Genomic DNA, 14,040 nt, shown 5'->3' on the forward strand with positions numbered 1-14,040 from the left:
CATCGCGTTCACGTTCAAGATCAACATGGCTAGCATTGCAACTCAACGGAGCAACTCCATCGTGTCATTGCGGGAATTACCATTCTGTCGTCGGAGCAATCGAGATAAATTGGCTATCAAAGAATTAGGACCAAATTTAAATATCAAGGAGGTGTCTTCAAAGGCGGGGAAAACCTACAGCCGCTGATTTTCACGGAGCTGGTATGAGCGGAAAACGTGGCTAGCAGGATGCGAAGTAGCTAACGCGCTGTTATGCTACCTCTGCCTTCTGATTCACCCGGATGGAAACACAGACACCGCCTGGCCAACCAGGGGTGTCACCGACACATCTCTCGGAGAAGGTAAGAAAACATGAAACATCGGAGATGCATATGGAAAGCTGCCCGAAACTTTAGTCTTTTGGAAGAGCTAACATCACCACACAGTTGGATGAGAACTACATGATAGCTGTGTGTCGTCACAACGACGAGGTGAGTAAGAACCGCCATATGCTAGGCCGCCATATTGACTGTGTCAGATTCTGCGGCGTGTTTGAGTTAGCCTTCGAGGCAAGGATGAAATCGAGGGGTCCAGCAACCCCGGGATTTTTCGTGGACTGGTCGACTTAGTGGAGGCGCTAGACGAGGTGTTTGAGGAGCACTTAAAAACAGCCTTGTTATTGTACTCTCTGAATGTTGAATTGTAAATAGTTGCATTGATTGCACATTGCCAGCTGAATATCACTGTATATACTGAATTATGTTCTGTGATGATATGATTTTTGTATAATTTGATTAGATTTTCAATGTGGCATCGTTCTCTTAAGTCAGTGGTGTCCAAACTGTTCCACAAAGGGCCGTGTGGCTGCAGGTTTGTCTGTGATGATGACTGTATATAGAGTTAATAGTAGGCTATGCCAACGTTGATTTCATTCATCGAAACAACAGCTGCACCTTAAATAAAATGTTGTCAGATGAAGACAATGGAATTGTTGTGATTAATTGTAAAGCAGGTCTGTTGGCACTTCCAGAGGTATACATGAGGCAAACTAGTAGATGAAATTGGATGTTGATGGCCACAGTGGATGTGTTTAATCGCAGAACGAAAAAAAACTGTACTCAAGAAATTAACTATGAACTTGATGTAGCTATGCAAAAAAAAAAATCATGTCTGATGCCGCCATCTACCACGTGATTGAACAGGAAAGGTGACCAGGAAAACCAAAGTGTACAATACAATGCAACATTGTAAAGTAACTGGTTATTTTACCCGTCATCATAGCCATCATTTGCAACCATTGCCCCCCTGAGAGATTTGTCAGGAGCCGCCACTGTCCTTTGGACAGATTCAGGCCAGTTGATTCACTCTGCTTCCAACTACCGTTAGCAGGCTAAACGGGCTTTGCGCAGCATCAACTCTGGAAACGGGAACCCTGGCTCTGTCCACAGTTCGCCAACCAGCACATCTAGAGGTCTCTAATTGATTGTTGTATCATGTTTATTTAGTCCATACCAAAAATTAAGCACAAAAATGAAAAATCGCCGTTGTAGTCACTAAAGTATGCGATGTGCCCGACTAGTTCTTGGATACAACCTCTGATAGAAAAGGCACGTGAGGTTTTTCAGCTACCTTTTTTTGTGCAGAAAGGGCAACCCAGGCTCTAATCTAACCTTCTCCTGGGTGTATGATAACTTTAGTTATCATATAACTAAAGTTATCTTCATTCACGGACAGACAAAGGAGAGGCATGGTCTTTTCATCAAACTCAAGAAAGCGGGTAAGTGTATTTCGAAAAGTGTCCGTCTAAATTTTATAATAACGTGGAAAAAAACAAGCACGGTATGGTTGTGTTGTTCTACGGGGAGTAAATACAAGATCATACTGTTATATGTATGACATGGCTGGATTTTGCACTTTATCGTGCAGTGGATCTGTGTGTGTGTGTGTGGTTCAGTAGTTGGAGGTGTGTGTGGTGGTGGAGTCATTCGGCAGGGAGCCTCGGCGCTGTGAGAGCCCGCGGCAGAGCAGCAGCAGGCGGAGCTCCGGAGAGACGCTGCTGGAGAAAGCTGAGTAGATCCAGGGGTTGGTGCACGAGTTCAGACTGGCCAGCAGCATCAGCAAGGTGAACACCGCACCTGGATGCACACACACACAGGCACACAGGCAGGAGGAGGTTTGTAAATGACAGAGGTTAATCATATGGTAATTATAGGATTATGGGAGAGGTAAATTTCAAAATATAATGCCAGAGGAGGGGGTTCACCATTCTGCGGTGTGTCGGGGTCCCAGGCAGCCCAGAGCTGGACACTGAAGAACGGCGCCCAGCAGAGTGAGTAGACGAGCACTATTACTAGCGTCATCCTCACTGTCTTTGACATGGCTGCTGATACCTCTCCACCACGGGCAGCGGGGGCTTTGGGCGGAGGGCAGCAGACAGCAGAGGGCGCTGCAGGGTCAGGCAGGACGTCAGGCTGCAGCTCAGCTGACGGGGCCCACAGACACAGACAGGACTTTAAAGGACCACACTGGTGTTTTTGAAGGAATTAACCCTTTTATGTCAAACACCACACTTTACATTACTTCCTACTTTTTCTGTGTTAGTTTAGCTTAGCACCTGACTCATTCCATAAATACCAGTGCCACTTGCATGACTAAAAAAAATCACATTACGTGCAGTGTAATCATTCAACACACAAACTGTGCGGCTCTTACCTGGATGAACAGCTGTGTAGGTGTGAATATCGCAATGTGAAGTGATGCTGCTGGATCTGAGCGGACCCAGGGGCAGGTGGTGATAGCTGGATCCAGGGTCAAAGGTGGTGTGACTAACAGGGTTGTTGTACGCGAGTGGTGAAACATACAGGGAGAGACTGGACCTCCCTCTACTGCCTCCCCCTGCTCCTCCTCCTCCTCCTCCTCTCTGGCTGTCCCGTCTGGATGGAGGGAGGGAGGCGGGGGATAGGCGGCGCTCTGACTTCAGGTACAGATTGTTATGGATCTCCTTGAAGATTCGCACCTGAGGCATGAGGTAATGGTGAGGTAATTTAAAATACTGATGATCCATCACATTGACTGTCAGTTTTTTTATTTTGTATTAGGATCAAATTCTGTTGTGGTCTGGTGTGTTTCTTTCTACCTGGCAGACAGTGATGATGAGTACGGGGAGGATGAAGACAGCCAGGGTCATCCAGGTGACGTAGGCTTTGAGGCCCCAGGACTCAGCAAAGTTTCCCCAACACTCGTACACGCCTGGAGCCACTTCTGAACGAGAGAAGATGAAAACCTGGCGGCAAAAACGTGTGGAGGTAAATACAGAGATTTGCATGCGTGCATCTTTTTCTAAGTCTCATAATAAGTGTAATAGTTTGCCTCTAAAAAAAGGAATGAAGCATTGATGTAGTTTCAGTCTTGGTTTTACTTTAAAATCGTCACCATCACCATTTCCCATATAAACCAGCACTTTATATGCGATCGTCAGACCCTACCTGAGTCGTCCTACCTGTGGCAGGCTGAGCAGCAGTGACAGCCCCCAGGCCAGCAGTATGAAGGTGTTCCAGCGCTGGGTTGCCCCACTACGATGAGCCTGCAGGGGGCAGCAGATAGCGTAGTGACGGTCCACTGTCATGGCCACAATCATGTAGGAGGAGGCGAACATCCCAAGGACCTGCAGGTATTTCACCAGACGACACAGAAAGTCGGGGCCGGGAAAGCGGCCCTTGGCGTCCCAAACCAGCTGAGGCAACACCTCAGAGAGGAAGAGTCGGAGGAGGAGGGGGAAGAAAGATGGGGTGAGATGCGGAGAAGGGGTGCACACAGTGTGTATGCACGTGTGTGTGTGTTACCTGGAACAGAGCCACCACCAGGTCGGCCAGACAGAGGTTGAGCATGAACTGGTGCAGCGGGTTGTGGTGTCGTCTCCGCCGTAGCAGCACCACCAGCACCAGCCCGTTGCCGAGCAACGCCATCACCAAGATGACTGCCAGCACCACCACCTCGGCCACTGCCAGCAGGGCGTCACGCTCCCACCCTGTGACATTAGCACCTGCCGGGGTCACAGAGACCACTGACCAATCGATCGACGGGTATGAGTCTGTTACCATGGAGACTGACATGTTGCCTAATAGAAGAGAGGAGATAAATGCTGTGCGTAAGTTCAGTTTTGAGGTACTTGTACTTAGCTTGAGTATTTCCATTTAATGCTACTTTATACCTGTACTGTGTACCCGTATATTGTACTTATGTATTTCATTACATCTATTTGGAAAAAAATAAAAATAATATTCAGTACTAAAAAGGTGTTTCTTATCCCTTTTGGTACAATAATTTCCTCTGAAATGTAGTGCAGTATCAAGTATAAAGTACCATAAAAGGTAAATGCTCAAGTAAAGTACAAATATCTCAAAGTGCTCGTTACTGCCTGTTTCTTTATTGTTCAGTTGTTCGTCCAATTAGTGACCGCCAATAACCAATTACCATCCTTCCCCTGTAGTTCTCCACCATTTTGTCAGAAACGATCACAGGACGTTTTGTGGCCTCAGAGGTTATGAAACAGGAGCGATGGGCGACTCGCAGTTTGTGGATAACGACCATCTACAGGTCACTTGCTTCCCAAAGTATCAGCTCTGGATGTGTCCACAAACACAGGCACACACACACTGCTGAAGTTAATAGGTGTGTATGTGTGGGGTCAAGCTTCCGTGGGCACGCTAATTGTGGAACAATGAGACGTGAAACGTGTTTACAGGCGTCCCTCACACACTTTTACAGTTCAACACACACACACACAGACGCACACAATCGCAGAGGCATGCAGAGAGGGCCCCTGATGTGGCACTGTTTACTGAGTATGTGCAGATCCTAATAGTAAGTCACAGTTGTTTGACCAATCTCCAGTGATCAACATTACACACTAACGCTAACAGTCAGGGATTTCTCAAAAAACTGCACTGACTGCAAAACCAGAAAGAAGAGCAAGTGCAAAGACAATGTATAGAACTGTTTATAAAGAGGATTAAACTAGCTTCACTTCAACCGGCATCAGTGCATCAGTATTAACAATCTAATGATGTCTTATTTGATGATTTATCCCTTAGGGGCCATCTTTCTGCAGAGTACTTCCCTTTTGATGCTTTAATCGCCCTGATAATACGTCAGTACGTTTACTTACAGAGGATTTTGAATGTGGGGATTATACGTGTAGCATAGTATTTTTACGTGATTGTAGTGGCACTGTATTCACGTGTTTTCTTACAGCGCTGTGAACGTGAGAAGCAGCTGTGACAGAAAGCTACTGACAGTATCGTCTGTTTCTGTTAGCACAAAACAGATTTTCCTGTGCACTCAGCAGTTCTTAGGTTCATTAGTCTTATCGTGAAAAATTGCTTTTTACCTTAATTCTGCCACTAAACGCAAAAGTGGAGACATTTATACAGTAAATGAAGATTGTCCTCTTGTGAAAAATGTGCTCTGACAAACCCTGTTAAAAAAACAAAAATCATGATCCTGTAGCTCACAAAGCAACAAGACTATAAAGCTGAAATCATGCATTTTTTTCTTTTTATATTTATTTTAAAATTACCTTTAATCTGCTAGAGTTAAACCTTTTAGTTTCAGCCGTGGGATACAGTTTGAAAACAGTTTGATTCCCTGGTGCTAAACACAGAATCTTCACTTCAGCCAGTGTAAGCTGATGGTTGGTTCCCCTGAGTCGCTTTCTGAGTCAACAATAGCACAACCTGGTTTGTTGACATCTTTTGGGTATGATAATCCAATTAGAAGACCGGAGACCTGCTGTTCAGTACTTACTTTACTTTTCACAAAGCAAAAAGCTAAAATCTGTCTTTCTCTGTACACCTGGAGGAGTATTTTCATGATTCCTGTCTTTCTCAGCTTTATCAGATTTATCATAATACTCCCAGACGTCCACCTGAAACCTCTCCAGCCTCATGAACAGTAAAAGCCACTTCCTCTGATTTTAGGTTTCCACTTTGTTCCAAAGCAGAGCTGGGAAAATCCAGAGCAAACTACAAGCAAAGGTAGACGACTTACTCACCTCGTCCTCGTCCTCAGCGTCCCGTGAAGCATCTGTAGGAGCCAGGACAACCTGATCTGCTGTTGCACACACTAGCCGCATCCATGCTGTGTCAGTGTGTGTGTGTGTTTTCCTCTTGCTTATTGCTAGAGGGTGACCTCTGCCAACTCATGCTGCCGACTCCTGTCTCCCCATCTCCTCCGTCCGTCCTCTCCCTCCTCTTTAACACATCCCTCCCTCTTCTCGTCTCTCCCGCATTCGTGAAAAGCTTGGAGAAAAAGAAAGAGGGGCTACACGAGTGGAAAGCGGGTGTGTTGATGAAAGGATGCGACGCCCAGGCTGCGTCAGTGAATTAATGTAATTTCCTGCTGATTGTTAAGATATTAACCATGTTGCTGTTGGCCCTGCTTTGATCCACATTCAGTGCGGAGCAGAACTCGAGGGCATACAGCAGCAGATCAAATGAGATTTCTGCTATTAGCCTCTCAGAATGATCAAAGACGCTTTAAACTAATGTGTACGTGTGATTTTGCATCAGCGGGTGATGGAGAGGGGTGGGAACGGGCGGCGAGAGGGAGGAGAGACAGTGTCAGATGTTGTGACAGATGGGATGTAGGGTTTTTGGAGAGAAATGAGAAGGCAGCAACGAGAGAAGAGTTATCTTTCTCAGCGGCCTTTTTCTTTCTCACTCCTGCTCCCTGTTTTTGCTCCCCCCCTCCGTCGCTCTCTGTCTCCTGCATTCCACCTCTCCTCCTTTCATTCTTTCTTTCTTTCTTTCTCTCCCTGACAGGGCAGTAATCTGTTTGCTTCCCCTCAATTGCTCCCTCATTTGGAGAAGCCTCTAATTATCGAGGGGCCCGCTGAGTGACCTTAAACATGGACACAGAAACATGAACAACTCACACATGAGGCTGCTTCTTCTCATGTTACGCTTCTATGAAATACATTTTTCTACATTTCATCTACGTGAAGCAGTTTTTTTTAAAGTATAATTAAACTTGATCAGTGGACTTTAATTGGTTGTAATCCAAGCACAGATAATATAGATCAAAGTAAAAATACTTTCATGAAATAGAATTCAATGGAAAAATATCTGGATTTAAATTTTTGTTATTGTCTGCAAATCCCATGAAGAGACCAAAACCAACAATGTGTTTGTTTCAGTACTTTGACTTCATTTCTGCGACACTCAGCCTTAGATCCATTTGTTCCTACTGAAGAAATGAATCCTTGAAAACAGGTTGTGCATATGTAATTTCACTTTTTAGAAGCATAAATCGTTTCCTAAAACAGCTTGGCACAGAGTGCTTTTGTTGGGGACTATTTTCAGCTGTGGATTAATATGCATTTGGTGCTCTGGTGAGTATTTCTGGCTGTAGCACAGTGAATGTGGGACTGGAGTCAAAATAAACCACAGCGTGCACAGTATGTTCATGGTTCATTGATGTGTTTATAATCATTTTTGGCCAACAGTGGAGCTCTCTGGACACACACGATACTTGATAGTAGATCAAATTCAAACTCATTGTCGGTTTTGGTCTTTTCATGGGGTTTGTTGTCTTTAATAAGAATAATTATCCTTTATGTAAAAGTAATTGCAAATATAAACAGTGAAATGTGTTTGAGTACCAAAGGTAGAGGTTCTGGTTCTGTTGAACAGCCTTACTGATGCGTGTGGTGCCAAGTGGTGTGTCGGTGAAGGCACTGACCATGAACAGCAGTGTCTCTGGTTTATGTCACTTGTTCCCCTCATTCCCTGTCATCTGTCCAGTGTCAGCTGTTTAATTAAGCCACACAGCGTCAACCCCAAAATACTGTGTTTATACATTTAAGTTATGGTTTATAACACACTGCAGTGTAGTTGTACGCAGCTATAAGGATATTTCTTACAGTAAAAAGTTAAAGTTATGATGCTGCTTAGTACAAAGTGAGTTTCACGCCACAACACACCATATGTAGTGCTTACAGAAGACAATGTGGCCTCCCTGTGGTCTAGACAAGGCAGTGCGGGATGCATTTATACATGTTTCAGCACAGACAGCTGTGGAGACGAATGAACGCCAGGGAAACAGGCTTTATTAGAGGTGTCAGGATCAGACCAACAGCCAAAAATTCTGAGCAGTACATCCAGCAGGAGGACGGCTGTGTTTGGTCTAAAATAACTTACATTTCAAATGCATGGATAACTCTTTTCAGTTAATGATAAATAAACTAATCTGCAGGGAAAAGACCAGGTGTAACTCAATGCCATGAAGTGCTCAAACAACTTTCAAAGAAAAGAATCTATATTAAGTAAAATTATGTGCATTTCAGCTTTAAACAAAATGTTTAGAGCTATTAAATCCTATGAGTAAATACAAAACAGTTGCATAGACACACTAACAGTTTGTGTATAAGGTTTCATTTCAGTATTACTATTACACAACTCAAATTGCATAGAAGAGTTAGTAAACAGAGGTACAGTATTAGAGGTACTCGTCTCTGCTGTCTGAGGGGCTTTGCATATTCATGTCTGTGTGTTCTAGATGCTCAGTGTGCGGGGCCCAGTGCTCTGAACAGCATTCATGATGGACTGGACCACTTCAGAGGTGGAGCCTTGGCCTCCCAGGTCAGCAGTGTGCAGCTGGAGAACAAAGGAGGTGAGAGGATGGAGAGAGGAAAAATCAGTGTGTGCAGAATATTCTCTGATGTTCCTGGAAGTAAAACAAACACTGGAACTATCGTCTACTTAATTCATATCCTGTTACATTCTTCCTGCCCGGGGCTTGAAAATAAAATTTAAAATGTTGCTTACAAGTAGTTTATGACTGGACACTTTTTGTTTAATCACTCATCAGATGGTGTGATGGGGCGTACCCGAGTCTCAGTGACGGTGGTGAGGATGGCCCTGCGGATCATGCCGGCGTAGGCGTGGAGCTTCAGGTGATCCAGCAGCAGGCAGGAGGCCAGCAGCATGGCTGTGGGGTTTGCTGTGTTGCGGTTAGCGATGCTCTTTCCCGTGTTCCTTGTTCCCTGCACACAGTGGAGCGTGAATTAAACAGAGATCATAAATGAAAGAACAGGTAGGCGTGCAGCAGCTTTAACATTTGATTATGTACAACGTTCTCTGCAGTGCTCAATTCATTTCAATTTGAGATACTTTATTTGTCCCACGTACAAACCAATGATCCAAAATCCAAACACTATAAAGCTTAAAAGTGCATTTATCTGTCTACACACAAGGCAAAGTGACCATTTCTTGTACTGTGGCGATTCACAAGTCTAATGGCTTCTGGAATAAAACCAAACTATTTTACATGCAGACAATCTAAAACACATTCCTGATGGGATTAGCTCAAAGTAGGACATGTTTGGGGTCGTTGATAATCTTATGTGCCATTTTGAGGACGTGCTCAGGATTAAGCTCTGCTGGGAATCTTTGTGTTCTGCTAATAATTTTAGAGCTGCGGTTATCGACTCCCTGCATTCAGTTCAAATAACTGAAACAGTTTGAATACTTTCTGTAACAGGAATAAAAATTCTCTCTCTAAAGGAGTTCAGTTTGTGCAGGCAGTTTGAATCGCTTCCTTTCCAGCTGTGGCAGGCAGCTGTTTGCCACCTGCTCAGCACCAACAAAGTTATCTACCTTTGGCTCCTACAGAACCAGATACTTCCCTTTAAGAGAAGGTTGAGACCAAAACAGAGCTATAAGCAAGTGATTATTTGACCAGAGATATGACTACAGATTAAAGCTAATGTTACTGTGCCGGATGTGTAAACAGGGAACTGTTTACACATTCACTCACCATATCATCTTTATAAGGTGATAATATGTCCTTTTTTCCTTTCTTACAATCTCTGTGTTTTCCTCTGCCTCTGTCGCCCCCTAAATCTCCCTCCCCTCATATCGCCTTTCATCCCTTACACCCTTGTTGACAATCTAATCCATAAATTCTGGGTGTGAATCCTCTCACCGTCTCAAACACGGCGTAGTCCTCTCCGTAGTTTGCTCCTGGCACCAGGCCCGGTCCTCCGACCAGCCCAGCACACACATTGCTCACAACGTTGCCATACAGGTTGGGCATGACCATTACATCGAACTGCTGGGGCCTGGAAACCAGCTGATACACACAAGTAAAACATGGTTCCAGAACATGTTTACAGCCTTTAACTATGAATGAACTCTGCTAGCCTTCAGCCATAACCATCTCATTTAATACAGCAGTGGGAATATGGCACACTGAGCATGATGATATAAACACAGTGTAATGTATGGCCGTGTGCGGACATGCCGCAGCTACCTGCATGGTAGTGTTGTCTACAATCATGCTGTCGAAGGTGATGTCAGGGTAACCGCTGGCAACCTCCTTACAGCACTGCAGGAAGAGGCCGTCACCCAACTTCCTGCTCCAAGAAACACACAAGCATTAAAATTGCACTGTGTCATTTGTACAGAACAAGAAATATAAATGAAGAGGGAAGTAAAGCACAGGCAGAGTGTGGGCCCTCACGCACTGACATGATGTTAGCTTTGTGTACAGCAGTGACTCGTCTGCGTCCTTTCTCCCGAGCCGTTCTAAACGCGTAGTCAGCGATGCGCAGAGATTTGGTCCTGGTGATGATCTTCAGACATTCAACAACCCCCGGTACATTCTGCAGAGGCAGAGAGACACAGTGTGGAGATACTCAGAGGCTGGATTTGTTATGGTTTGGACAGAGATGCAGATATTTTTCCATAAAAGTGAAGAGGAACCACACAAAGACACACACACCTCATGCTCCAGGCTGCTGTACTCTCCCTCTGTGTTCTCCCTGATGATCATGATGTCGATGTTTTTGTGGCGTGTCCTCACCCCTGGCAGAGACTGGCAGTGCATCACATTGGCATACAGATCCAGAGTGGTGCTGCAGAGAGGAAAAGGAAGGCAGAAACAGGACGAGGAGGAAACACGGATGACTTTAAGCGCACTTCCACTCCTAACATTATGGTCAGTTAAAACAAACAAAGTGTGGTTGATTTGGGCTGATGTGTCAGCCGTGAATCGAACTCTGTTGTAGACTAAATAACTGGACCGAGACCGCTTGGAAAGGATGGTCTTGGTCCACTTCAGAGTTCAGGAATTTTCCCTGATCAGTGCAAGTTGCCTCTTTTTCCTCTTATTTCTACCTGTTTGTCATTATTCTATAATACTACATCATAATAATAATACAATAATTATCATAATCAGTTATTTCTTAGCGAGCTCTGACACCTGAGAACATAAATATGCACATAAGACGCATTAAAGTGCAGCACAACCAGCACTCAGTCACAGTGATGTGACTTTCACCTTGTGGGTCCTGATGATGCAGGATGACAATCACCAGAACTCTCCAATCAGTGAGTTACCTGTCAGTCTGCATGAGCTCAGGTTTAATCCTCTTAGTTGGTTTGTAAAAAAGTCATATGTGAACACGAGACCCGACCAGAACTAAGATGGAATGTGTCCTTTTTTTCCTGTGGAGCAAATGAACTGAACCACAGGTGTGACAGCGCCTTGAGATTAGATGAGGAGGCTGAAAAGTGGTCGACTCACCGGAGCAGGTTGTTCCGGGATTTATAAGAAGGTGGCAAGTTGTGGTTGGTCTCAATGTTACCTGTAAGAACAAACCAAATTATGCCTAAATTATGACAACTGAAATAAAGATGTAACAGAAGCAGATACTGAACATCAGATAGACAAAATGTCACAACTGTATTTTCAAACCTGACAAATAATGTGAAAGCTTTTAGGCATATTTTATTCTTAACTGGTTGTAAAACTGTAAATACTCATTCTCTAAACTTTTAAAAAAATTTAAAATTTGGCATCAATATTCAGGGTCCCTAGCAGACAAACTCTAAAGACTTTGGTGTTCCTCTGGGTTTTCCTCTAGCGCCACCAGCAGGTTGGTGCTAGAGGAAAACCTTTTTTTGGCTCTTAATAAAATGTGTGATCTTCTGACTGGAATAACTTTAGTGATTCTTTTACTTCCCATGTAGAGTCAAAATTTCAGTTTGTGCAATACTTTGGTTAACAGCACACCTGCAAAACAAGCAACCTTGTTAACTTTACTTTGAAAACTATTCATTCTCAGCATTGCTGTGCCTAAATACAGCCCAACAGAGCTGCCAACGTGGCTGTAGACTCTTAGTCTTGTTTTAAATAGATAAATAAATACATATATACATTGTGGGGTATCATAATTATTTTCTGACATGTACATTTAGAGATTTGAAACATGTCCAGGACATGTTTAATACACACACCTTTAGAGACGCGCACACGTATAAAACACCAACCTTTCAGTGCCACTCCATTGCGTCTTATGGCCATTATGGCATTACTGATGTCTTCCTCTGAGGCCATAGTCGAGTCCACATTCACAACTTCGAAGTCCACTGGCACGCAGCAGAACCTGATCATTTAAACAGATGGAGACCACTTCAGTATGACAGAGCTGAGTCATTCAGCAACAGTGTGAGTCTTTTTGTGGTTACTCACTCTACCCTGACACTGTGTGTGTGTGTGTGGCTGGATAGGATGTGTGAAATCTCACCGGAACAGTTCACGCACATGGTTGGCCAGCTCTGGTCCAATGCCATCTCCAGGAATCAGAGTCACTGTGTGTCGGCCTCCGTACCGTGCAGGGGGAGGCTATACACACACACACACACGCACACACACACACACAGACAGACCTCCTGATACAATCCAGTAGATGCATCCCTACCATACTACTGAGAGGACTCAAACTACAACTAGACAGACTTGTGATCTTTTGGCTCCTACATCCTAATACATGACCTACACCACTGTCCGTGTGTGTGTGTGTTAAGCAGCCATACTCACTATGGTCTGTTGTGGGTGCACGGAGGGAGGAGGGGTTCAAAACAGTGGAGAGAAAACAGGGAGGTTAGAAGGAGAAAGAGGAGGGGAAGACATTGAATGGACAAAACAGCATTGTCTAACAATGCAGTAAGGACATCTTGATGTGTCTGTGCGTCGCTTCTTTGCAGGTTCAGGAATCCCTTAAGTTGTGTAACAGTGGGGTCATCAGGGTGATGGGAAAGTCGGGAGGTAAACCCAGTGTGAGTCTGCTGAATGTTAAATCCTTGTGAATCACAGCTACTCTTTCTCAGTAACTTACAGTGTAAGTGGACGTGTGTCTCTGGTTACGTGTTGCAGCGCCATGAACCTGTGAATGCAGAGAACATGTGGTTGTTTGCAGAGAAGATATGAATTAGAATCAAGTGATAAATAAGCACATGATAAATCACAAGCTCATACATCAAATCTACACAATGTCCTGAAATGAATTTGTGAGTTTAGTAATTGTTTTTGCATTGATAAGAATATCATCACCACAGGCAGGAGTTCAGACCTGCAAGTAATGATTACATTCATTATTAATTATTCTGCTGATTATTTTCTTGATTAATCAGTTAATTTTGTTAGTCTGTAAAGTGCTGGACAATAATGAAAATTTTCCATTACCTTTTTCCCAGTGCTCTAGTTGAAATAATCATGTTGCTTGTTTTGTACCACCAACAATCCAAAACTCAAAGAAATTCACTTTACGATAAGACAAAGAAAACCAGCAAACATTCACCAGTGAACCAGTAAACTCTTGGTATTTTGAACCACCTTCACCTTCATTCTGCAGATAGAACATGTTTCCTGTAACATCTTGTTTTTGTTTTTATCATGAAATACAGTAAAAATGTAAGAATTTCTGAGTGTAAGGGCAGAGTAAGATGTAAGACTTAATGTTTTATAATATTCTTAAAACTCAAAGTGAACTCTTCACAAAGTAATGTTGAGAAAAGAGGCTGAAACACGCAGAGATTTTAGATTAAATTCGTTTACACTTCAGCACTTTAGTTATTCCTACAGGTGTGGTAATGACAGTGGGGCCCACTGAGACTGCACTGAGACCCGGATTGTTCTGCTACGCCCCTGAGACATCGAACTAACCTACTTTTGTACTAGTCTCTGAATAATTCATGTCCCTGCAGGGAGCAGGTTCAG

The 14,040-nt window shown here is 43.9% G+C and overlaps 2 protein-coding genes across 3 annotated transcripts; both read right to left on the reverse strand.

Annotated features, from left to right (window-relative positions):
* Positions 1-1,270: 1,270 nt before the first annotated feature.
* LOC121199735 (vasopressin V2 receptor-like) lies at positions 1,271-6,112 on the reverse strand. The gene is made up of 7 exons (XM_041064653.1): positions 6,028-6,112; positions 3,822-4,096; positions 3,479-3,724; positions 3,116-3,262; positions 2,692-2,995; positions 2,243-2,425; positions 1,271-2,114 (listed from the first exon to the last, which is right to left on the reverse strand). The coding sequence occupies exons 1-7, from the start codon at positions 6,110-6,112 to the stop codon at positions 1,930-1,932; spliced, it is 1,425 nt and encodes a 474-aa protein (XP_040920587.1). The 3' UTR covers positions 1,271-1,929.
* A 1,994-nt stretch (positions 6,113-8,106) lies between these two features.
* LOC121200926 (isocitrate dehydrogenase [NAD] subunit gamma, mitochondrial-like) lies at positions 8,107-12,699 on the reverse strand. Of its 2 annotated transcripts, none has more exons than XM_041066435.1 (9): positions 12,569-12,699; positions 12,312-12,427; positions 11,566-11,626; positions 10,762-10,894; positions 10,509-10,642; positions 10,291-10,393; positions 9,964-10,110; positions 8,867-9,022; positions 8,107-8,633 (listed from the first exon to the last, which is right to left on the reverse strand). In XM_041066435.1, exons 2-9 carry the CDS (start codon positions 12,376-12,378, stop codon positions 8,532-8,534), a joined length of 903 nt encoding a protein of 300 aa, XP_040922369.1. In that variant the 5' UTR covers positions 12,379-12,427; positions 12,569-12,699; the 3' UTR covers positions 8,107-8,531. The 2 variants fall into 2 exon arrangements, with proteins under 2 accessions (XP_040922369.1, XP_040922361.1); XM_041066427.1 differs by having other exon boundaries at positions 12,586-12,661.
* Positions 12,700-14,040: the final 1,341 nt, after the last annotated feature.

This window comes from Toxotes jaculatrix, chromosome 2 (assembly GCF_017976425.1).
Source record: "Toxotes jaculatrix isolate fToxJac2 chromosome 2, fToxJac2.pri, whole genome shotgun sequence".
In the NCBI taxonomy this organism is placed as follows: Eukaryota; Metazoa; Chordata; class Actinopteri; family Toxotidae; genus Toxotes; species Toxotes jaculatrix.